This window comes from Rhinopithecus bieti, unplaced genomic scaffold (assembly GCF_001698545.2).
Source record: "Rhinopithecus bieti isolate Rb0 unplaced genomic scaffold, ASM169854v2 scaffold_12088, whole genome shotgun sequence".
In the NCBI taxonomy this organism is placed as follows: Eukaryota; Metazoa; Chordata; class Mammalia; order Primates; family Cercopithecidae; genus Rhinopithecus; species Rhinopithecus bieti.
Window position 1 is genome coordinate 3,797,056 of NW_016807975.1, and position 26,966 is coordinate 3,824,021.

The 26,966-nt window shown below is 35.5% G+C and overlaps 1 protein-coding gene and 1 pseudogene across 1 annotated transcript; one reads left to right on the forward strand and one right to left on the reverse strand.

The window, feature by feature from the left end:
* The first annotated feature begins 3,200 nt into the window (after nt 1-3,200).
* Nucleotides 3,201-4,610, forward strand: LOC108537185 (acyl-protein thioesterase 1). Its single transcript, XM_017884364.1, has one exon. It carries the CDS (start codon nt 3,255-3,257, stop codon nt 3,945-3,947), a length of 693 nt encoding a protein of 230 aa, XP_017739853.1. The 5' UTR covers nt 3,201-3,254; the 3' UTR covers nt 3,948-4,610.
* Nucleotides 4,611-22,790: 18,180 nt separating this feature from the next.
* LOC108537143 (glyceraldehyde-3-phosphate dehydrogenase pseudogene) lies at nt 22,791-23,840 on the reverse strand (annotated as a pseudogene).
* Nucleotides 23,841-26,966: the final 3,126 nt, after the last annotated feature.

Sequence of the window (26,966 nt, forward strand, 5' to 3'; positions counted from 1 at the left end):
GCCTCCCAAAGTGTTGGGATTACAGGCGTGAGCCACTGCACCTGGCCTGTTTTCTTGCTTTCTAATGAGGAAGATAGGTCTTAGGAAATATTCTGAATTCTGCAGTTATTTTCTCAGGTAAACTTATCTTTATTCAGAATAACACTTTTTCCCTTCTTGTCCACTGATTTACTAGAGCCCTCATGGATTTAGTTTTGTCTCTGTCTTTTCATCCATCTTCCAACTAAGCAAAATTAATTTAGACTTGATAATAATTTGGTTGCTTTTAGTCTCCCTTATCAGATGAATAACAAATCTGATTATTAGTTTTGTCCTCAACTAGAGGAAAAATAGATGCATTATTTCCATTCCAAATTTTGTCGTAGTTTCTTCCATCTTCTGGTGTATCATGCATCATTGGCATCCTTGCTCTGTTCAAGTGAAATATCCTATTCTCACTGCTCATTCTTTCTGATTCTGAATTGAATGAGTTCTTAACATTTTTTCTCTTAAAGCATTTACTGAAATGAAAGTTCTTACATCTCTCATGTTTGATATTTTTTTCCAGTTTATTTTAATGAATAAATATGCAAAAGTGAGGTACAGTGTTTCTGCCATCCCATGGAGAAGCGCTGATAACCAGAGACAACTGGAAACTTTTCTGATTCAGTGGTACAGTTGCTAGTTTTCTGGTTCCAGAGATGTACACAATTTCTTAATTTCTCAGATTGAGTCTGTTTCAAGGGGTGAAGCCTGGATAGGTTCTTCTCTAGTCCGGCACTAAATGCATTTCTGGAAATCTCTCTCACATTCTTGTATTATATTTCCCACAAATCTTAGTTGTTTTATTTTTTAATGTTGGCTTAAAACGTACCTTATATAAGTATACTCCTGTTTAGGTAGTGTATTTAGGAACTGTGAATTAAAGGCCAGCATCTACTACCAGTAACAGTTCTGTGGAATTAAATCCTGCAGTTATCCAGGGACTGGGTCATTCCCTTCATTCCATAGAGTTAAATGCTTTTCATAAATATTCTACTCAGGTTTTCCAGATTCAAAGGAATGACGTGGTTTGTGATATGAGTCACAAAAATGTAAATTGATATCAGTGTAAGTACTTGGCATAAATTAAACTTAATCTTCTTAAAAATTACTGATTTGTGATTTGATATCCAGGAATTTAGTACAGTCAAGGATTTCTTTTTGTTTTATGAGGAGTACTAATGAGTTTCAACTTGCATTTGGATATTTGGGTGTCTAATAGATAAACAATGTTGTACAGTGGGGTCAGAAGAACTGCATCTTAATCCTTTCTCTTGTGCCTATAACTCTGTGACCTGGAGCAAAGCACATATCTCTGAATCTCTTGTCCCTCTTCCATAAAATGAGAATAATGATGATACAATCTTACCTATTTTCCATGTTGATTGAGAGAATAAATTGATATGTGGTGTGGAAGAGCTTTTATAAACTATTAAGCCCTGCTTATACTTATTTTTGAAACTATTTCAGAATGAAAACTGAGAACTACTCTTTGACAAGGTTTAATCTGAAAGACTTATACCTCTGCTAATCTCTAATTATTCATTCATTCCAGAATTGACATAGAACATATTTAGTACTTATTTTCTCTATGATAACAAGAGTATTTCAGGGTAAATAGAGAAGCCTATGAGAAATGAAGCTAGTTTAAACTTTAAAGGTATTTTTCGGAAGGGTAAATCCATCCTCTCTTCCCCTGATAACATGTCAGACATCAACTACTAGCACATTTCTCAGCCTCAGGTGCCTTGGGTCCATTCTCTGAATCTTTGAGCAACTTGGGGAAAGTTGAGACAAAACATTAAAACAAAAAACAAAATAACTAAGAGCAAAAACCATAAGAAATTGATTCAGATGTTTATTTTCAGTTGTTTTCAAAGGAATTTCATGTTAGGCATCACAGTATGTTAGAGATTTATTTTTTACTCTCAGAGAATTAGAAATAGGCCATCTTTCCACCAGTTGAAAAGACTCAACCCTGAGAATACAGTTCATGGTTAAAGCCAGAGAAGAGCAGATTACAGGGGAAGATTAGCTTGCTAGAATTAAGAATTTTTCTGATGCTTTCAGTAGGAAACATCACTATCTCAGGGACAAGACTTGGATAATGTGCATACACAGAAAAGGAGATGGAGGGTATTCCTGTAAAGGCTGCTGTTATAATGATAGTACCAAAAAACTGAAGAACATGCTCAATTGATTTATTCTAATAACATTGTGAAAATCATGGTAAGTAGATTATTACTTTGAAACATGATTTCATTTATAATATGATTTTTTAAATGTAGTATAACCCCATTCTGTCAAGAAATGTGAGAAATTATCTTTAATTAGTATAAAATTATAAATCTTTACACAGTTTTTACTAGTATTAGTAGCTGTAAATTTACTTAGCTTAAGGGTTGCAGCTATGAAAATTAGCAGTAAAAATTTAAGTTCTATGTTTCCTCCTAAATTTCATTATGTACATATAGAATATTCATTTGATCCTGCAAAAATGATTATTGTTACAAAATCCTTATTGTTATACATTTTTATTATTAATGTTATTTGTTATTAGATGGCTTTCCTGGACATCAATGAATACATGATAAAGATTTAAAATAATTAGAAAGTACAGAAGAATATAGCAAAGAGAAAATATTCATAATGTTACTACCCAGAAATAATTGTAGTTTAATATTTTAATTTTTTTCTATGTATCCATTCACCTTTATATATACTGTATTTTGAAACTTTTAGTCAAAGTTTGTATTTAGTTTTATTTTTACTTAATAATTTGATCATTTGTACTTAAAATTTTGTGAGCATCATCCAAGTAATTAAATATTCTTCAAAAACATTTAATTTGAAAGGAACATATTATCATATAAATATATTACTTACAAAATTCTCTATTGTTGCACATTTTAGTTGTTTTCAAGTTTTTGTGGTTATAAATAATGCCATGACTAGCATTCATAAACCTAAATCTTTGTTAGCAGCTTTGATTAATTTATTCTGTTGAGTTCCCCTCAACTATAATTATTCGACCAAAGATATGAACTCTTTTAAAAATCTTACACAAATGACCAACCTATTTTGCAGAACGGTCATTTTGATATTCATTTCTATAACAGGATGTTAGCGTGCCTTTTAAACTATGTCTGCCACTGCATTTAAACATTTTTTAGCTTGGGCAGCGGCCGGGCGCCCGCTCTTCCTTCCGCTTGCGCTGTGAGCTGAGCCGGTGTATGTGCGGCAATACCATGTCAACCCCGCTCCCCGCCATCATGCCCGCCGCCCGGAAGGCCACCGCTGCGGTGATTTTCCTGCATGGATTGGGAGATACTGGGCACGGATGGGCAGAAGCCTTTGCAGGTATCAGAAGTTCACATATCAAATATATCTGCCCGCATGCGCCTGTTAGGCCTGTTACATTAAATATGAACATGGCTATGCCTTCATGGTTTGATATTATTGGGCTTTCACCAGATTCACAGGAGGATGAATCTGGGATTAAACAAGCAGCAGAAAATATAAAAGCTTTGATTGATCAAGAAGTGAAGAATGGCATTCCTTCTAACAGAATTATTTTGGGAGGGTTTTCTCAGGGAGGAGCTTTATCTTTATATACTGCCCTTACCACGCAGCAGAAACTAGCAGGTGTCACTGCACTCAGTTGCTGGCTTCCACTTCGGGCTTCCTTTCCACAGGGTCCTGTTGGTGGTGCTAATAGAGATATTTCTATTCTCCAGTGCCACGGGGATTGTGACCCTTTAGTTCCCCTGATGTTTGGTTCTCTTACGGTTGAAAAACTAAAAACATTGGTGAATCCAGCCAATGTGACCTTTAAAACCTATGAAGGTATGATGCACAGTTCGTGTCAACAGGAAATGATGGATGTCAAGCAATTCATTGATAAACTCCTACCTCCAATTGATTGACGTCACTAAGAGGCCTTGTGTAGAAGTACACCAGCATCATTGTAGTAGAGTATAAACCTTTTCCCATGCCCAGTCTTCAAATTTCTAATGTTTTGCAGTGTTAAAATGTTTTGCAAATACATGCCAATGACACAGATCAAATAATGTCTCCTCATGAGAAATTTATGATCTTTTAAGTTTCTATACATATGTTCTTATAAGAAGATCCAGAATCTACTATATTAAAATAGATGAAGCAGGTAGCTTCTTTTTTCTCAAATGTAATTCAGCAAAATAATACAGTACTGCCACCAGATTTTTTATTACATCATTTGAAAATTAGCAGTATGCTTAATGACAATTTGTTCAGGTAGAAATGAGCAGTTAAGGTATAAACAATTTATGCATGCTGTGACTTAGCCTATGGATTTATTCCAAAATTGCTTAGTCACCATGCAGTGTCTGTATTTTTATATATGTGTTCATATATACATAATGCTTGTAATGCATAGTAAGAATGAGGTGGTATTACATTATTCCTAATAATAGGGATAATGCTGTTCATTATCAAGAAAGAGTAAAATTGTTCTCTTCAATTAATGGCCCTTTTATTTTGGGACCAGGCTTTTATTTTCCCTGATATTATTTCTATTTAATACTCCTTTTTCTCAAGAAAAAAAAAAAGTTTGTTTTTTCTTTATTGTTCTTCATAGCAGACCAAGTATTGCCTCTCTGCCATAGACAGCTACTGTCAATATATGCTATAATTTGACCTTCTGGGTCACAGATATACAGTATTTAAAATCTATTTATGCTTTATAGAGAAACCAGACATTAAAACTTCATGCACTACTTATTTCAAATTACTGTACCTTATCCAAATTTACACCTAGCTATTAGGATCTTCAACCCAGGTAACGAATAATTCTATGGTTTTATTTTCCTGTAAACAACTGAAAGAGTAATTAGATCATATTCTAGTATGTTCTGAAATATCTTTAAGACTGATCTTAAAAACTAACTTCTAAGATGATTTCATCTCATGGCATACAGCTTACTTTGTACACATGTTTGAAACCAACTACTATAGAAGATGAGGAATCTATTGTAATTTTTTGCTTTATTTTCATCTGCCAGTGGTCTTATTTGAAATTTTCACTTTAGTCAAATTATTTTTTGTATTAATTTTTCATGTAAACATAAAAATAGCAATCATTTTAAATTGTCAAAATTTCCAGATTACTGGTAAAAATTATTTGAAAACAAACTATGGGTAATAAAGGCTAGTCAGAACCCTATACATAAAATGTAGTTACCATACAGATTAATATGTAGCAAAAATGTATGCTTGATATTTCTGAACTGTGTTAATTTTTCTGCCGTATTCCACCTGACCAAAACAATATTAAGAATGCATCTTTATAAATGGGTGCTAATCGATAATGGAAATAATTTAGTAATGGACTATATGGGATGTTAACAATGAAGCCATATGTTTGTCTGGATTTTAAAATTTTAAACAATCATTTACTATGTCATTTTTCTTTACCTTGAAGAACATAAACAGTTATTTCAGTTCTACAAATCAGCAAGATATTATTTACAACAAGAAATATTCCGTTGAAATGTTGTGCTGTAACATGGGAAAATGTAAATGTTTTTCATGGTTTCTGTCAATGTGAAATAAAATGTAATTCTGAAAAAAAAAAAAACATTTTTTAAAGTATATATTTATTAATTGATAGGTGAAAATGGCATGGTATTTTAATATTTATTCCTGAATTACTAATGAAGATAATTTTTTTAAATCTTTTGAAGTGTCTGCTTATGTTCCTTGCCTATTTCATCTATTGTTTGTTACTGTCTTCTTCTTTGTTGGGCTTCACAGATATTGAGGTTTTAAAATATTTTATTGTTCCCTAAAATCTCTTCCCAGTTTGTCAAGGATCTTTTATTTTTGTTTGCTTTAAGCTCATAATGTTATTTTTCCTTTCCAACTTTTATTTTAGATTCAGGCGGTACATGTGTAGGTTTGTTGCAAGGTGTAAACTGCATGTTGCAGGGGTTTGGTATACAGATTATTATCCAGGTAATGAGCATAGTACCTAACAGGTAGTTTTTCAGTCCTCACCCTCCTCCCACCCTTCACCCTTTAGTAGCACTGGTGTCTATTGCTCCCTTCTTTGTGTCTGTGTGTACTCAATGTTTAGCTCCCACTAATAAGTGAGAGCATGCAGTATTTAGTTTTCTGTTCCTTCATTAGTGCATTTAGGATAACAGCCTCCAGCTGCATCCATGTTGCTGCAGATGATGTGACTTTATTCTTTCATGTGGGTGCATAGTATTCCATGGTGTAAATGTACCACATTTTCTTTATCCAATCTATCATTGACGGGCATTTGAGTTGATTCCATGTATTTGCTATTGTGAATAATGCTGCAGTGAACATACATGCATGAACCTTTATAACAAAATGATTTCTATTCCTTTGGGTATATACCCAGTAAAGGGATTGCTGGGGCAAATGGTATTTCTACCTCTCTACCTTTGAGGAATCGCCACAACGGCTGAACTATTTACATTCCCACCAATAGTGTAAAAGTGTTTCTTTTTCTCTGCAACCTCACCAGCATCTATTGTTTTTTGAGTTTTTAATAATTGTCATTCTGACTGACATGAGATGGCAACTCATTGTGGTTTTGATTTGTATTTCTCTAATGATTAGTGATGTTGAGCATTTTTTTCATATGCTTCTTGGCCACATGTATGTCTTCTTTTGAGAAGTGTCTGTTCATGTCCTTCGCTTTTATTTTTGGCTTGCTAATTTGTTTAAGTTCCTGATAGATTCTGGACATTAGGCCTTTGTCAGATGCACAGTTTGCAAATATTTTCTCCCATTCTGTAGGTTGTCTACTCTGTAGATGATTTCTTAAGCCCATAACTTTTAAACAGTTAAAATTTTCTACGTTTTTGAACTTAATATGTACTTTCCTATCTCAATGTCAGTTCAATACTCATCTACAGAAATGTCTGGTTGTTTAGAGTGTTATTTTTAAATACTTAATTCTATATAGTATGAAGTAAAAATAAAACTGTTTTCAGTATCCTGCACTGAATAATTGTTCTTCGTCATTTATAATATTTATTATATAATACATTTTTATATATAGTAAGATTTCTTTTAGGTCTAACTCTATTGCTCCCTTGATGAACCAGGCTTTTCTTACTCAAACCCCACACTATTGTAATCTCTGTGATTTTATAATACACTTTACTAATGGTCAGAGAAAGTTCTTCCCCTATTACACATATTTTTTATCAGATTTTAAATTACTTTTGAAGTTATACAAGTGCTTCTACTTGAAATGCTATAAAACTACAAATTAGGGAGGAAATAATACCTTTAAGATATTTTCTTTGTCTTCCCATACTGGAGCTAGTATAATTCTCCACAAATACAAGTATGACTTTAATATCATCAGGTAAATATTTGTAGTTTTCTTTATGTAAACTTTTCTTGAAAATTATTACTAAATATTTTCTGATTTTGTCACTATTGATAATGGGAAATATTACCCCCATTCATCTCCTAATTACTTACTTGTAGTATATAAGAAAGCCATTGATTAAAAAAATACTGATCCTATGTCTGATCCCTTTGCTGAATTATATTTCTTAATTCTAATAATTGGCTTATCTTCTTCCTGTATGTGTATACATACAGATAATATGTAGACATATTATCTACAAGTAATAATAATTTTGTCTCCTCAAGTATTATACATTTTATATCTATTTATTCTTTTACTGAATTGCTATAAATTCAAGAGCTATGGTAAATGGCCACCATGAAAAAACAGTAATAAGTAGCTTTGCTTTCCTATCCTCCCAATCTTAGCTTAAATGATACCTCTTTAGTGAGAACTTCTCCGGCAAACACTCTACATAGCATCCTACAAACTTCCAATTAATTTTCTTTTATTATCCTGTTAATTTTCTTCATAATACTTCTTACATGAAAATTGTATTTATGCAAATAGAAATTATATAATTTCCTATTCCTTTATATGTTCTACTGTAGTGCTACACTGGAAGTAACATCAGAGCAGGGATAACGTCTGTTTTGCTCCCCTCTGGTATACCCAGCATGTTTCCTATTCCCTGTCATAGAATTGATTAACAAATAGTATGTCTGTTTCTGATTTAAGTGGAAAGGTCTTTGGTGTTGCATATTTTAAAAAAGTAATTATTGGTTCCAAATAAATATTGATGTCAAGAAATACTTCTATTCCAGCTTTTAGGATTGTTTTATGAAGAATAAATGCTATGTATTATCACACAGCATTGCATTTTCAGATTGCCCTAAAATGATAACACATTGTCTCAAATCTATTTATTCTCGTTAAATCTATCCCAATTATTATATAAACATATTGTCTAATACTAAATCATCCTTGAAATTATCACATAAATCCTACTTGTTTGTGGGTGGACTTTGAATATACTATTGAGTTCAACTTTCTTGCTTTTTTTTTTTTTTTTTTTTGAGACAGGGTTTCACTCTCTCACCCAGACTGGGGTGCAATGGCATGATCTCAGCTCACCATAACCTCTGCCTCTTGGGTTCAAGCCATTCTCCTACCTCAGCCTCCCGAGTAGCTGGAACTATAGGTGCGTGCCACTACCACCTGGCTAATTTTTGTGTTTTTAGTAAAGATGGGGTTTCACCAGGTTGGCCAGGCTGGTCTTGACCTCCTGGCCTTAAATGATCCACCTGCCTCAGCCTCCCAAAGTGCTGGGTATTACAGGGGTGAGCCACCACACTCAGCCCTTTCTTGCATTTTATTAAGGATTTTTGCCTTTGTAGTCATAAGGAAAATTAATCTATGTTTTTTTCATTGCTGTTGCAAATTGTCTCATGTTTTCATAGTATTATTAAAGAATTAATAAATTGGATACTTTTTTATCTATTTCGCAAATGAAACAGTTTATATATGACGGGAATTATTTGTGCTTCATAACTTAGGGAAAATTTACCAGCTAAACAGTCTGTAAATACTTTTAAGAAGTAATTATTGTGTGACTTTTATAATTTCTTCCATAAATATAGACTTTTTCATTTTCTATTTTTTTTCCTGAAGCAATTAATGTATGGTCTCATTTCTTAATGTAAAATTAGTTTCTGTTCTCTGAAGAATATTCAGTAATATATATATTGAAGTAAATGAATATCATCTATAGGCTCACCACCTAAAGTTAATTTCTGTTGATATCATATTTCCTTCTAGGCCTTTTCTTATTCATTTATTTGTAACTATACACATATTTATATAAGAACTCAATATCATTTTGTACATAGATAGAGCTATATATATATGGTATCATGTTTTCAGTTAACGCTATATCATGTTCATTTTCTCACATTCGTGAATTTTCTCTGAGAATATGACTTTTTATGAATGTACAGTATCTAGTATTTAAAATAAGTTTCCAATATTTTAGTGTAATAATGCTTTCATAAGATTCCTTGATATTTGCATGTATATCTATATCCTTAGCATCAATTCTTAGAAATAAAGTCATTTTATATTGAATACCAAAGTGTCTATGCAAATTTAACTTTTACCAAAGTGTTTGAAAGGGCATATTCCACTGAGCCATTTGAAACTTTACATATATATTTTAAACTATACCATTTTGAAAAGCAAACCATGCTTCATTGTTTGTTTGATATGTCTTTGATTAACTACTGCAAATTTTTCACATATTTATTTGTAATTTGTCTTTCTATCTTATGAAATTTATTCTCCTAATGTGACCAATTTGATTTATAAATGCTGTATACATACTGGAGATAGAAATCTTAACTTGACCTTCAGAAATTGTAAGCAAATTGCTCAACATTAGTCAATAATTCAGTATAGCAAAGATTATAACCTATTTTATTTTTCTTGCTACTTAATTGATGTTTCTTTACACTGCAGTAAATTATTAATATTTCCTAGCCATGTGATCTTCAGCAAAATACTTTACCTTCCTGGACCTTGTTGATTAATTATTATACATATTTTAATATATTTATGTATATTAACATTATATATGAATCGTATTTATCAAATTTTTCAAATAAAATGTTGAATTTTGCTTTTTCTCCTCACACCAAAATCAAACAAATCCTTATTCTAAGGATATTTACTGATAATCCAGTGATGTCTGCAGATGGGTTTGAATAAGCTTTTTGAACTTTATATTATGGGTCTCCGAGAATAGGATACTTTCCTTCTAGCCACATCATCACTGAAGCTGAAGCACTTTTCTTTTTCCTGTTCAGCGTTGAACACTTTGAATATATTATGGCAATGATGATTTGTTTGTGCCATCGTGTGTGCCATACACATATATATATATGCCAATAAAACCTTTCCATTAACAAAACTCATTGAAAACAAATTCTATGTCTACTTGTGATTTATCTTCCCTGAGACCTCAAATATCTAGAAATATTATTTGCACTTATCCTTGTCATACTTCAATATTTTATTGTCAATGTTGAGTGTAGAAAGAGGTGGAAAAGGAGAGTAAATGATAATTGTGAAGCTGATCAATGAATGAATTAGTAGATGCTAGAAGAAGGCTGTGCAAAAGAAGCTTGAAATAAAGAAGTAGTGACATTTGAGTAAATAAGTCAATGGTGAGTCTGTCTCCTTTTTTTCTTTCATATTGTTTAGCCTGAAAGATTTGACTTGCTGGCAGGTGTAATAGCTACTATGATTCTTGCCCTTCAATCTCAGAGGGGTGTGAAGCAGTGAGAGAATAACTGGAATTGCTGAGTCTTAAAGAATATTTGATCTAGCTAAATTAACAATAAGGAGGTTTATTCTTAAAGTTAGTGTCTCCAGGGATAGATGATCCATAAAATTTCTGATTCTTTATCAAAAAGGGGCCAACAGGACTTGATAAGGTAGGCCTGGCTATAACCATTCTCATTCTCTTACCAACCCCAAGAAACTAGACCCATTTTCAAACTGTTAAGCTTCAGAGAGTTGCTTTTAATTTTAGCTCCTCCCTAGGTCTCATGAAAATTGTCCTCTCTTCATGGGGATATAAGACTATCTGGGGTTGAAACTTAGCTTTCAATAAGTTGCTGATCCTTCTCATCTTTGGTCATGATTTGAGAATTAAGGTCCTGACACAACATCTAATTCCCCATCCCAGGTCTATGACAAAGTCTAAAAAGTAGTGTTGCTCCCATCTAGGGAAGTTATTTTTCTATTATGAATGCAAATAAATAAAAGAAGCAGGAGAAATAAAGCACACCCATGAAAGAGAGAATTTTAAGTTAGATCCAGTTCCTTTCAAAGACCAGCTATACTTTTTTTGCCCTTACATTCCATGAGAAAAAAAAATGCATTCTTTTAATAAATGCTCTTCAACATAAATTAGCTCTGAAAAGTTTCTGCTAGTTTCAGTCAAAACAACTTAGGCTAAAACTAACCAGAAAAATTGATTCCATATCTACCTACTAGACCCCAGCTATGATTCAAACATTCTCTTTTGCAAACATTAAATCTCTGAACATCCTGTTTGCCCCAAGAACACTTCATGTCCCCCAAACTGCTTCTCTAACTTTCTTTCCTAAAACATACAAACAAGCAAAAATTCCTTTATACACAACTTCCTATTATATTTATACAATATGTGAAATTGCGATTGTTTTTAAGAGGCAAAATGGTCATATTGAGGTATTACAGGTTAAAGTGTGAATGACCAATAGTTTAAGTCCCCCAGAATTTCTCTAAAGTACAACTTTAAATCCTACTTGTTGAATTTTATGCATCAGAAAAGGCTGAAAATGATATTTTGATTCCTCTCCAATTTAAATTAAACCAACAGAATGAAATTATTGTCTTTGGAACCATATTTGAGTTCAACACTAAAAGTCGCTAACTTCCTTTATCTTAATTTCCTTATCCACAAACTAAAGACAAATATATATCTTTCAGATTTGTAAAGACAAATAAGATAATATTTGTAAACTATATAGCAAAGTTTATAATATTCAAGTTACAGCTGTGACTACTTACATTAATTAATTTATTCAAGAACGTATTAAATTTGCCTTCCAATAGAATTCTCCCGCTTGGCCTCATATTAAGAACAATCCTCAAGGCATCAGTGAATTTGTTGGCTAAGGTTGGTTGGTCTCACAGCAGAGTGGAAAAATAAAACCCTTAAGTAGAGAATTCCAAATACTTGGAACAACTGTCACCAATCCTAGCTTCTGTGTCTATAGCAGACATTGTCAATAGATTCCTGCACACTTTCTTATCAACCAGAGACTCAGAGGTTTCAACACAGTAAGTCCAGGCAGCAATTCCTGACCAATTAGAGCTCACATCAAGATTAAGGCATGTTTCTATTAATAGTCTAGGACAAAGGTCAGCAAACATTTTTTGTAAAGGGCTAGAAGGTTGTTTTGTTTTGCGGGTCATATGGTCTCTGTTGCAGCTACTCAACTTGGTCTTCATAGTATGAAAACAGCCACAGACAATATGTAAATACATGGGAATGCCTGTGTTCCAATAAAACCATGCTTACCAAAATAGGCAATAGGTGGCTTGAAACTTGCCAAGCCTAGGTTTAGAGGTTCTCCTAAAGTCAAGGGGAGACATGATAGTGGCAAATCCTGCTGAAGTCATTTCAGGAGAGTTTGCAAAAGGTGTTTTTAGCAGCCTGGCAAGGGGAGGGATATAAAAATGGTCCTTAGACCTGGGGAGTTCCCTTGCTCAATTTTTTCTGAAATCCTGTTGATTCAACTTTTCTCTCAACTCTCAGGGATTGCAGAAGGCTCTGTGCCCCATTTCTCTTGGGTCTTAGCTGATGCAGTGGTGCTGTCCCTGGTATTCACCAGCTGATATTTCCTACCCAGGCCATTTACTAGGAGTCCAGTTATGTTACATTACAATACTGGTTTTAGCCTTGAGTTTGAGGTTCCTTCATACTTATACTCATAATCCAAAAGATCATTGGAGATTCCCATTCCCTCAGTATTTAAAGTAACCCTACAGTGTTCCTTCCCCTATGGAGTTACAGATTAGCAATACCAGAACTTTCTAATCTTTCTTGGAGAATTCTCATATTGAGTCCAGTGTTTTATTTTCTTTAATAGAGAGACATATGGACAGTTGAGAGTATGACCCTAGGGAAGTCATTTTACCTTTCAGAGCCACAGTTTTCTCATCCACAAAATAGAGGTGATAATAATACCTTTGTTACCTACCTCAAGAAGCTATATGAGGCTCAATGGATACCTTTCTTTTTAACTAAGGCTCAAAAACATTATCCTTTAAAACCCCTTTCAAACTAGTTTTAAGACTGCCATTAACTCCCACCCACATTACCATAATTACTCACATCCTGTGACAAACATCAGGGTTAATATTGGAGGAATAAGTCTATTCGCAAATCAAAGATGTTTGTCCCCATGAGTGTCTTCCTACCTTCATTCATCAGCCTCTTGAAATAGAGAGTGTGTAAAGGTCTCCAGATGGATCCTGGCTTTCATTTCTTTTTTGGCATCCCAGCATCTGCAATCAGACACACACAAAGTTATGTAAATCCTACACGACTATGCCAAGGAAGGTGATAATAAAATATCCTAAGACATAATGGACTCAAGTAGTGACTATTGCTGGGAAGCATTAGATAAGAATCATTTACCATAATAGCTTTGACTTGGGCAGAAGAGCCCTTCAAATTTCAACTGAAATCCTCTTCAAGAAAAATGAGTAACTAATAGCCTTATTGTAAAATCAAAGCTGTTGCTCTCATTCTAAATTCCCTAAACTGCATGGGAAGTGTATATTTGACTTCTTGAACCAATTCAGATATGAAAATATTCCCATAGAACTTTAAAAACATTCATTTCAGAACAATCTACCTTTTCTTCATGTATACGTTTACCAAATGATGGTAAATGCCACCTTTTTTGTGTCAAAAGAAATTCATGACAAGAGATTTTTCCAAGGTCACTTAGTTCCTTTGTTTGCCAGTTTCCCCACAGCAGAAACTCTATTTCTGCCTTTGTAAAGTAAAATTTACAAATATCTGCTTTCCTTCTTTGTGAAGGTATAAAAAGGAACAAATGGAAATATACAAATGAGAGTACTTTGAAGTTGAAAGATCCATGTTTAAAAGTCCTACAAACTTTTAAAATGATCTCCTATAAGTTAAATAGGAACAATAATCCCCTTTTCAGCAGTGTTTTCTTGAAATGATTTCTGCAAGGAAAAAATCAAATAATTCATATTTTTGTTACCCTCTCTTTTCCTCCAAAAGTCTGCTGCCTCTAATTAAACATAGTCTCTGCTGTTCAATAGTTTTACTACCACTCTATTGCCTCCTAAACTAATAAGGTGACCAACTGTGAAAAGCAGGACATACATCATTCTTACAAAGTGCATAATGTTTACTCTTCACAGAGCATGATGGTTATAATTTGCATAGTACAAAACTGACTGTTTCTGTTCAGCTGCATGGGTCCAGATGCTGGGTATCTTATAGTGCACAATAGTCCCAGTAGTAAATTCAGGATCCCACTGTTTTTGTTCAGGAGATTATGAGTGTCCTGCATTGTTGAAGTGGAGGATTTTCCACACAAATTAGTTTAGATGGGCCAAGTGAAGTGTTGAGGCCCAGGCAGCATCACTGCTGTTGGAGGGTCAATGGGTCTGTCTCTAGAGAGCCCTCACAGACATGATGAGGGCGCTAACAGCACCGTAGCAGGAACCATCATACACTGTTATAGACAGTCCGCAGGTGAGGCTCATGCCCACAGCTTCATGATTCTGGCCATGAAATGTGCCCACCCTAAGAGACTAGGCATTGTCTCCTACATGAGGACTTTCCACTCATGGAGCCCACTGACCTCCTCCCTATTCTCCCTCCTCTCTTTCTCTTTACTCTCTAAGCCTGGGCTTTCCAATCCCCATCCTCCCTTTACCCCCAGGTCAGAGTCTTCTGACTGGTCACCTATCTTGTTTTTAATTTTTATTATGTGGGGTTTCACCGTTCCTTTAGGGCTTTACTGGTGGACTTCTGAAATGCTGTTTTCCTCTCCTGGGTCTTGCTCTCAAACTTGCATCAAAAGCTTTGTCTTTCACAACGCTTTCTCTGAATTGGGCTGCAAGAGTCCACTTTGGAAGACAAAAGTTAAACAGTTTCTCTTTTATAATAGTCCAACCATTCTCAAAGTATTGAGTGTCTCTGGTTGAAATGGGGAAAGGTGATAGATGGGATATAAGCTAACTGGCATATTCCAGTATATTATCTCCTTACGTCAGCCAGTGCTCTCTTGAGTTTTCTCTAAAGGCAGGTGACCCAAACTGAGGTGATCTTCTGATTTTCATCTCTTCTGCTCAGGGACTTGCCCACAGACTACTTCCTACTTATAAGGAGACCAGGACAGTCACTGGCAAGGAGCCATTTCCTCTATTACCTAATGTGTCATGTTAAGCAATATATTGCTGTGAGATACTGTTTTAAGAGTGTCTCTGAAATCATGTCAAGGTGCTAATGGAAGTCATAACGAAAAGTAGACCATAAATGTATCTCTTCTTGAATTAATGAGAAGGCACAGTTCCAAAGTAGGCCAAACTTTAAAAATTATAGTGTAATGAGTACCTTCACACTCCCACAAAAATACTTTTCAAAGAGAGTTATTTGAGCATAAAAAGATTTTGTCAGCTCTCCATAATAATAATAGCAATAGCTTCTCTTTCTTAAACATGTACTCTGTACAACTGCTTCACATATGACAACTTATCTAATTCACCCACAACCCTAAGTGGTAAATATCTCCCCATTTTACTGAAGAAATTGAGGCTCAGCAAGATTAGATAACTTGTCCAACTTCACATAGTCAGTACATACTCACACAGTCAGAATTCAAACCCTATGACTCAAAAAATGTACTTCAGAATAAACTACAGAGCTCTTAACAATACAGATACCCACCACCTAACTCCAGTGATTGCTGCTAAGTCTTGAGGGTGCAAGTCACTATGCAGCTTATGTCCCTAGAGTTGGGTGCTAAGCTGCCTTGGTTTATAATCCTGAGCACTGATTTGGGTGGTTGTGTGATCCTGCAATATTTGCTTCTCTATGCCTCAGTTTACTCATTTTTTTTAAACAGAGAGGAAAGGATTGTAGTAATGTCTTCCTCATAAAGTTATCCTGAGGACTAAATGAGTCAGCATATGTAAGTTGCTTATAATAATATCTTCACATAGTAAACACAGATATTATTATTGATCTGATGCATTATTAATCTGATCCTCACTTACCCAACATATCACATTAAGCAGCATGTTTCTGTGATATATGGTTTCAGATTTGAGAATGATTGTGCTGCACTCTTCTTCTCACCTCAGAAGAATTTGTGAGAATAAGCATCTAATCACATACAAAAATTTCAGAGAATTATCACTTTTTTACACTGCTAATTTAATATAAAAATCATACGAACTAGCCACAAGACACCTGAAGAATATATTCCCAGCTGTACTGTAGTATAGAATAACATCTGATAAAACAATTACTTTTCACTAGACTGTGAGCTATAAAGCAATTGTTCAAATGTAATGAGTCAAAATTGTTACATTTTAAGTCTCAAACATGTTTATAACAAACAGGTGACTTTTTATTATAAAATTAGAGTGAAGGCTGCTGAATACATGAAAAAATATTAGTGCAGTTCAGGCAAGTAGCTTCTTGCACAAAGCAATCTATCCCAGGTGTGCATAATAAAAATATTTTGTTCATAATGTATCACCTCTTTCATCAATTATTTCCTCATTCTAGGTAGACAGAAGCATGTGTGCTTTGAATTCCTAAAATAAAAATGGCCCAGATAATCCTGTGTTCACTCTCAATATATGTAATTCAACAATTATTTAGAAAAAAAAACATGTAAGTGAAAAAAAGAGAATACCTCTTAATTAGGTTTGTTTGGAGTGCTTTTGAAGAAAGGCGCTACTTCAGCCATTTCAAACATGCTGATTGCATTAGTCTTTTTTCACACTGCTACTAAAGACATACCCAAAGTCTGGGCAACTTACAAAAAAGAAGAAAGACGTTTATTGGACTTACAGTTCCACATGGCTGGGGAGGCCTCACAATCATGGTGCAAGGAGGAGCAAGTCACATCTTACTTACATGGATGACCGCAGGCAAAAGAAAGAGCTTGTGCAGGGAAACTCCCCCTTATAGTACCACTAGATCTTGTGAGATTTATTCCCTATCATGAGAACAGCATGGGAAAGACCCGCCCCCATGATTCAACTACCTCCCACCAGGTCCCTCCCACAACACCTGAGAATTTAATATGAGATTTGGGTGGGGACACAGCCAAACTATATCACCGACATAAAAAGACAAGCTTAAAAGAATTTATAATATATATTTATTAATTCATCAAATCCTTATTGAATGTCACCAGCATCTTCATCTTTGCAGATGCTCAAGGCCCAGGTGGTTCACAAAGTCATGTTAATATAGGTACATGTTGCAGTAAATGTATTCCTTTTCAGAGTCTAAGTCGTTCTCATAACTGTAATTGTTACTATATTTTGCTATTAAACCCTAGTTAATTTTAAACCACATTAATGTAATGTATTTTATTTTAAAATGTGATAAATCGCTTGATTAATTTGATTTATAATATAAATATTAAACATTACCAAAATGCTAAACAACTTGTTTTTGGAATTCACATGTAAAGCATTTAAACCTTATTTGAACTATGCTTCTATCTATTCAATCCTTGCTACCAAATGCATTCTTACATTCACAACCTAGAGTTAATATTTTTATCTCAAACATTTTAAACTAAATCATTTATATTTTTATTGGAAACCAAATCCACTGTAGCATTAATTATGTTTGTGTTCAGTTTTAAGCATTCAATTATATTTGTGTTCTATTTCAAGCACGCAACTCTTTTAGTGAGAATTTTAGAGCTAAAAGTGTATGCCTGCCCTTTAAATACCTCCATTTTATGCCTCTGTGAGAAACCATTAGCCATCATTAGGATAGGATTCTGATCAAGGAAAGAAGCATGTAGATAATGGAAATACCAGTATAAAGATGAGCATTGTGACATAAAATACTATATTTATTAATTACTTCCAGCTAACACTACAGAAATAATATAGTCCTCTGCTGAATATCTTAGAACTCATGAAAGAACATGTATGGAACCTGAAATCCTGATTTGAGGAATGCTTACTTCAGAAACTACATTATTAATTTATTGTCAAATATACTGGCATATAATTTAATAGCTTATATACTATGTAACACAAACTGTGCACACTGTAAAATAGCAGACATCTAAGGCACGTGACTCAAACAAAAATCCACAATTATTGTTATGATATAAACTGCTGAGAAAATTATTAGAATTTTATAATATAGTGTTTGGAACCTGAACTGCAAAAATAAGAGCGTGAGACCCATCTATTGGGATATGATGAATTCAGTTGTAATATAACATAGGGTGTTATATTATAAATTAAGAAATCAGTTTTTGTACATTTATTACATAAATATTTACTGAGTGCCTATCAGTACGCAGAGGGTTGGATATCTCAAAGACAAATATTTCTTAACATCAAGACGCACACCATGCATTCACCAACAAATATATATCAATAATGACCATTCTGTTTGAAAAGTTTTATCCTACACATCTGTACGAATAACCATGAATGCAAGGAAAATGGAGTGACAAACTTCTTGGATCACTCTGAGCATTATCACAAAAGAGATGACATTTTGAATGTGGGTTTATAGAATAAGGAAGAGTTCTCTAAGTGGGAAAACTGAGAACAAGTATTTCAGAAAGTGGGAGGACCAACTGAAAATCAGACGCCTGATGGAACAGAGTGAACTTGCAGAATTGCAGAGGGTCTGGGAAGGCTGTCACAGAGGACATGGTGGTTGAGAAACAGAAGCAGCTGAGTCCAGAAAGGCACATTTGGAGGAGATTGGAGGGTTTGGCACTGGAAACCATATTAAATAGGTTGTATTTCATCCTGAGGGCAAAACAAAAAAAGAAACCACTAAGGGTATTCACCAGGAAAGCCACAGATTTGTTTCAAATATATTACTGCAGTAGTCACTCTCCTTCATGAGTACACTCAGTGGTTATGGGTCCCTTAGCATCTAGCACCTTGCAGAATGATTTCTCAGTGGAAACTCAAGAGATAGTGTCAATTAATCACATGAAAGTGCCTTGGATTGAATGGTCCTAATATAACATATTGTCCTGGTGAGAGGTGAAGCCAGCTGGGCCTCTGGATTGGGTGGGGACTTGGAGAACTTTTCTGTCTAGCTAGAGGATTGTAAAAACACCAATCAGCGCTCTGTGTCTAGCTAAACGTTTGTAAATGCACCAATCAGCACTGTAAAAATGCATGAATCAGCGTTCTGTGTCTAGCTAAAGGTTTGTAAACGCACCAATCAGCATCTGTAAAAACAGACCAATCAGCACTCTGTAAAATGGACCAATCAGCACTCTGTAAAATGGACCAATCAGCAGGACATGGGCGGGGTCAAATAAGGGAATAAAAGCTGGCTACCCAAGCCACCTGGTCCTCCAGTGTATCTGTGTGTGTGTGTGTGTGTGTGTGTGTGTGTGTGTGTGTGTGTGTGTGTGTACAAGCTTTGCCTAACTCATTCATGAGTTAATTCATCAATTTAAAAACATTCAGTATAGATTCACTATGACCTATGTATTATAATAGATTCTGGGATAAGGGGAAATAAAACAAAATCCCTGACAAATTATCCAGTACTGTTTTATTTATTAATTCCTTCAGTGACCCAGCTATTATTTGAGTGTCTCCTCCAAAACTCACATTGAAATTTAATTGTCATTTCATTGCCTACATGGGTGAGATTAATGCCTCTATAGACAGGTGAATTCAGCCTTCTTCTCTCTTGCCTCTTCTGCCCCTTGATATATGAGTATCCAACCTTCCTCCCCTCTGGAAGACTTCACATGCAAGGCACCATCTGGGAATCACAATCACCAAACCTGCAGTTGCCTTGACCTTAGAATTCCCACTTCCAGAACTGTGAGCCAATATATTCTTCATACATTACCCAGTCTCAGGTCATCTACTATAGTGGGACAAAACAGACTAAGGAGACCACTTTAAAAATATCTGAGTGCCTAATGTGTGCTAGTTACTGCTTCAGGAGATATACTGATAAGTAAACAGGCAGTATAACTGCGTAGGGTAAATGCAAAATAAAACAGGAAATCATTGCTAGTTCTGTGGGACAGTTCTAAGAAGTTTTCTACTGGAAGTGAAGTCTGAAATGAGGGAGAAGAATAAATACAACTTACCAGGAGTCGAATGGGAAAAGCATGGTGGCCTGAGACCTCAGAGAAAAGATAGTAGCACTTCTTAGGCCTGTGAAGAAAAAGAACTTTGTACACCCCTCAGTCTGCATACAGGAGGTCAACATGGCTGGAGCAGAGAGTATAAGGTAGGGGAAAGGGAGTTGGAGCTGGAAGAGGAAAGCAGGACCCAAGTTGTGAAGGGCCTTGTGTTTCCTACAAGGTTTGGATTTGACTGATCATGAGTATATAATAGTAAATCAGACAGCTGTGATCTCTTGTCTGTGAAAACCTACAGCCTGGTGACATTGACTGGACATGGTCAGATTTGCATTTTAGAAAGATCACTCTTCATCTCTGTAGAGAATGTGCTGGATGAGGAAATGAGAAGGTCAGAAGCAGAGAGACCAGTCCTGCTCATGGACATATTCCCAACAGCTAACACAGGGTCTGGTGTACAGTAGATGTTCAATAAATACAAACATCAAGGGGAGTGGGGGTCAAAGATAACCCCTGTTTGTTAGCTCTGGAGTACACCCATCAGCTGCATTCAAAGAAGCCAACCATAAATTTCTAATAAACACTCAGTCTGTGAGGTTAAATCTTTGCATGTTTTCTTAAATCCCTAGGCTAGTTATTTTCTGTTTCCAAAGTCTATTAATATATGTTCCCTTAGGGACCTATAAGAACAATAACTAACCTCACACACTATTAATCAAACTCACTTTTGTTGACGTTGTCAGTAAGTACTGAAATTACTGATTTATTATTTTATTACCTTATTTGAAATGTCCTACACAAAATCTATAGATCTACTTTAAAGCCTTTTGCAAACAGCCCGAGTGATCTTTGGGAAAAGTACATGATTTGGAGGCATAAAACCCAGGTTCTACTTCTAGTTCTGCTTCTTACTGGTTCTATGATCACAAATAAATTATCCACCTTTCTGAACATAAATGTTCTTACTGGCAAAATGAATATAACAATATCTAATTCATGTGATTGCAAAGATTAAATGAGATCATATACATGCAAATTACTTTGTAAAATCTATGGAATTATACCACCAAAAGGCTCCTAGAACTGATAAATGACTTCAGTAACATTTCAGGATACAAAATCAATGTACAAAACTCAGTAGCATTTCTATACACTAATGAAGTTCAAGCTAAGAGGCAAATCAAGAACACAACCCATTTAAAATAGCCACACACACAAAAAAATAAAATAAAATACCTAGGACTACATCTAACCAAGGAGGTGGAAGATCTCAACAAGGAGAACTACAAAACACTGCTGAAAGGAGTTATTGATGACACAAATAAATGGAAAAACACTTCATGCTCATCAATCAGAAGACTCAAGATCATTAAAATGGCAATACTGCTCAAAGCAATCTACAGAGTCAATGCAATTCTTATCAAACTACCAACATCATTCTTCACCGAATTAGAAAAAAACTATTCTCAATTTCATATGGACTCAAAAAAAAGCCTGAATAGCCAAAGCAATCCTATGCAAAAAGAAAAAGCCAGACCCATTACATTACCCAACTTCAAACTATGCTATAAGGCTACAGTAACCAAAACAGCGTGATACTGGTACAGAAACAGATACATAGGCCAATGGAAGAGAATATAGAACCCAGAAATAAAGTTGTTCACCCATACCCATCTGATCCTTGACAAAGTTGACAAAAATAAGCAGTGGGGAAAGGACTTACTATTCAATAAATGGTGCTGAATTAACTCGCTAGCCATATGCAGAAGAAAATGGATCCCTACCTTTTACCATATATAAAAATTAACTCAAGATGTATTTAAGATTTACATGTGAGATGTAAAACTATAAAAATCTTACAAGAAAACCTAGGAAATACCATTCTGGACATTGGCCTAGAGGAAGAATTTATGACTGAGTCCTCAAAAGCAATTGCAACAAAAACAAAATTGACAAGTAGGACCTAATTAAACTAAAGAGCTTCTGCACAGCAAAAGAAACTATATTTTTAAAAAAGAGTAAACACACAATCTACAGAAAGGAAGAAAATATTAACAAACTATACACCCAACAAAAGTCAATTTCCAGAGTCTATGAGGAACTCAAACAATTCAACAAGAAAAAAACAAATAATTCCATTAAAAAGTGGGCAAAGGACATGAATAGGCACTTTTCAAAAGAAGATACATAAGTGGTCAACAAACAGGAAAAAATGCTCAATATCACTAATCAGAGAAATACAAATCAAAACCAATCTCACACAAGTCAAAATGGCTATTTTTTTCAGAACAGGGGACTTCATTGATGGTACACAACAAAGTATGATTCCCTAGGCCCCTCTCTTTTTAGAAGGTATAACATGTAAACTGTGGCAAGGGAGATTCTCAGTGTGGTGCAGGACTGAGGGCATCTCTCTTCCTCTGGAGATCTTGCTGGGACTGGTGGCCTGGAGGTTCTTATTCCTTGGAGGTCATGTAGACCATGAGGTTCACCACTCTGTTGCTATAGCCAAAATCCTGATCATACCAGGAAATGAGCTTGGCATAGTGGTTGTCAAAGGCGATGCTGGCCCCAGCATGTAAGATGGAAGAGTGGGTGTCATTGTTAAAGTTGGAGAAGACAACCTGGTGCTAACTGTAGCCCAGGATGCTCTTGAGGGTGCCCTCTGATGCCTGCTTCACCTTCTTGATGTAATCATATTTGAAAGCTTTCTCCAGACAGCAAGTCAGATCCATGACTGACACATTGGTGATGGGGACATGGAAGGCCATGCCAGTGAGCTTCCCATTCTGCTCAGGGATGACCTTGCACACAGCCTTGGAAGGGCCACTAGATGCAGGGATGATGTTCTGGAGACCCCCAAGGCAGTCCCACCACAGTTTCCCAGAGGATCCATCCACAGTCTTCTGGGTGTGGCAGTGAAGGCCATGGACTGTGGTCATGAGTCTGTCCATAATGCCAAAGTTGTCATGGATGACCTCGGCCAGGGAAGCTAAGCAGTTGGTAGTAAAGGAGGCATTGCTGACAATCTTGAGGCTGTTTTTGTATTTCTTATGGTTTATGCCCATCACAAACATGGGGGCATCAGCAGAAGGGCCAGAGATGATGACTGTTTTGATTCTCCCCTCTAAGTGAGCTCCAACCTTCTCCATGGTAGTGAAGATAATGGTAGACTCTACAACATAATCACTGTTGGCATCACCCAATTTGCTTTTGGTGGGATCTCACTACTGGAAAATGAAAATGAGATTTCCATTGATGACAAGCTTCACATTCTCAGCCTTGATGGTGCTGTGGAACTCGTCATGGGTGGGATCATGTATGTAATCTAATCTATCTAATCCCTACATGGGATTAGAACATGTAGGTACCATGTGATTGAGGTCAAGGAAGTAGTCATTGATCATGACAAAGTCTAAATCTACTTTGCAAGAGTTAAAAGCAGCCCTGGTGACCTGGTGTCTAATACAGCCAAACTCATTTACTCCACCCTTCACTTTCTCCATAGCGTCTCAGGGATGTGGCTGGCACTACACAAGAAGATGTAGCTGTCTGTTGAATGGGAGGAGCAGAGAGCCAGAATGGCTGCTTTTAACAAATCAAAAAATAACATATGCTAGCAAGGCTGTGGAGAGAAGTGAAGACTTATAAACTGTTGGTGGGAATATAAATCAGTTCAGCCACATGGAAATTGGAGATTCTCAAAGTTTAGAGATTTCTCAAAGAACTTAAAACAGCACTACCATTTAACCTAGCAATTCCATTACTAGGTATATACTGAAAGGAAAATAAATTGTTCTATCAAAAGGATACACATACTCATATGTTCATCATGGCACTATTCACAATAGCAAAGATGTGAAATTAACCTGGGTACCCATCAACGGTGGATTGGAAAAGGATAACGTGGTACACATATACCATAGAATACTACACAGCCATAAAAAGAACAAAATAATGTCTTTTGCAGCAACATCGACGTAACTGGAGGCCATTACCCTAAACAAATTAACAGAGAAACAGAAAACCAAATGCCATTTGTTCTCACTTGTAAGTGGGAGCTAAACATTGGGTACACATACACATAAAGATGGGAACAATACACACTGAGGATTTCTAGAGGATGGAAGGAGGAAAGAGGGGCAAGGGCTGAAAAACTATCTATTGGGTACTGTGCTCACTACCTGGGTGACAGGATCATGTGTACCCCAAACCTCAGCATTATGTAATATGCCCATGTAGCAAACTTGTTCATGTACCTCCCAAATCTAAAATAAAAGTTGAAATTATTTTAAAAAATCTACAGAGCTGTTAATATAAATACAGTGTCATTGAAGTCATTAAAAAAAGTAATTAAGAAAATAATTGTACGTTATAATTAAAATGAATATGCCCCTATTTCTTGACAAGTAGTTCTTCTCTCACTAGTATGGTTTACCTAGGATTATAGATTTACTTACATCCAGACTCTAAAGGGGTGACTTAACGGACTCATAGAAAGAAACAAGAATTGTGAATATGCCAATTTCACACTCCTGGGGTCTAATTTGGTCTCCCTGCTTAGACCAAACCCGGAGGATGATTAAGAAGATATTTACCCAAGGAAAGAATGCAGCAACAGGTCCATAGAGAACACAAAAGGCTATAGTCTGTGTCAAGGAATCATACTCTGGAAAACATAAGGAAACTATGAGGGTAAAGTCACTTGTTGAAATTTGAGGAGATTCTTCACTGTTAAATCTAGAATGACAGAAAAGTGAGAAGCCATGGATACTGGTCTAAGAAGGAGTCATATCTTGTTTATACAGTCCCCATGTACAAGTGGGTATTTATTAACGCTATATGCTGCAAATACAAACAAGGAATGGAGGTGAGACATGATACTTTGAGGAAACACTATCCTTATCTCAAAAGGAAAATAACCCACAAAAACAAAAAAGGAAGCTTCTTAGCCTAATTCTTCATTGATTTCTAATTCATAATAATTTACACTTTCATGGAATTTGCACATAATATTGCCAGAGCGATTATGTTTACTGCTACAAATGGATTGAATCTGTATAATTTACACTCTCTTTCCAACATCTTTTATTCACTCCTCAGAGAATAACTGGCTGAGAAGAGTAGTCAAATGTTTGTGGGCAAGCTGTTCATGATTCCTTAGCACTTTCTTGAGAAATGTATAAGCCTCCTAGTCTCCAATTATATATAAATATATTATGTCAAATATATATATACATATATTCACTATGTAGTGCTATTTTCCATAATTAATATACCTTAGTCCACCCCTCAAGAGAAACATTTACTAATTCATCCCTTGGGAAGGCATATTTCTAGCCAAGGAATTCCTACACTTAACCACCATTGCCTGTAAAGTTCTAAGCACAGGACCTGGCACAGAGAAAACTCTCAATAAAAGTAAACTATTATTCTTGCTGTTGCTTAATTGCACCATTCTTAAAGTGTGAAGCAGAAATTCGTGCATGGCAAGAGTATGCCCTTCCTTTCCTGAGCACCTCATTAAAAGCCACCTTATTAACACTTGGCTATCTCCCCGGGGTGCTGCAGGCCTGCAACTTCCCACATAATCAGGGGACCAAATTTTATTCTGAAAACATTTCCTTTGTGTGATGCACTAGTTTCTAGATGACCCAAATTGAAAATATAAAACTCACTCCCAAAATACAAGGCTGACCCTTGTGAGAGTTCTACTTTATGGAGTAGTGGAGCAAGCTTAGGCTATGGAAAACTGGGTTCAAATTCTTGTGCAACCATTCACTTAGAGTAACCTTGTGTAAACTATTTCTCTCTCTGAACTTCGAGTTCATCTTCTGTAAAATGAGGATATTAATACTTGTTAACAGTTGCTGTGAAAATTAAATAGTGTATTTTTAATAAATATATATCCTTTTATATCTTGCCTGGCATAAGGTAGGTGCCCATCAAATCCTAGCCTTCTTCCTATTTGAGTTTCTTGAAATTATGAGGTTGAAAGCTGTAAAGACCTTCTAACAGGTCTTAAAGAAGTTTTATTTGCTGTGTACTAGAAGTCAGCCCAGGATTCAGTCTAGTTTCCCCTAAAGCTGGGTTATATCAATTTCTGAGTGATGATGAGATGTGCAGATGTGCCCGTGTTTCCAGCTGATATACCTGGGCTTGTGGATCCTCATTGGTTTACTTTTCCAAGTGAACGCTTGCTTCAGGCAAACAGTATCAACTCAACATAAGTAATCTCTGTATCTCTTCTTCTATGGATCTTGCCTCCAGGTCCTGCTGCAGATTTTTCAGAATGGCTCCTATGCCCTCTGAGGGTCCATTTCTATTCTGGAAACAGCCAAAAATTATTTGAATCCAGACAACAAGGCAGGGGATCAAACTCGAGTAACAAATTCAAAAATTGTTTTCAGCATTGGCGATAGGATTGCCTCCCAGGAAGATGACTTTAAAAACCCACAGCTGGGTGTATCCATGGATGTGTTTAAAAAATAAGAGTCTCCGTGCCTTTTCAAAAAGTACTTTCCAGTTGTGAAAATAAATGCATAACATTGTCAGTACATTAGGATGACATTAAAGTGTTTTCCAAGAATTTAGAAACAAAAATCACACACAGTGACTATGACGCATATACA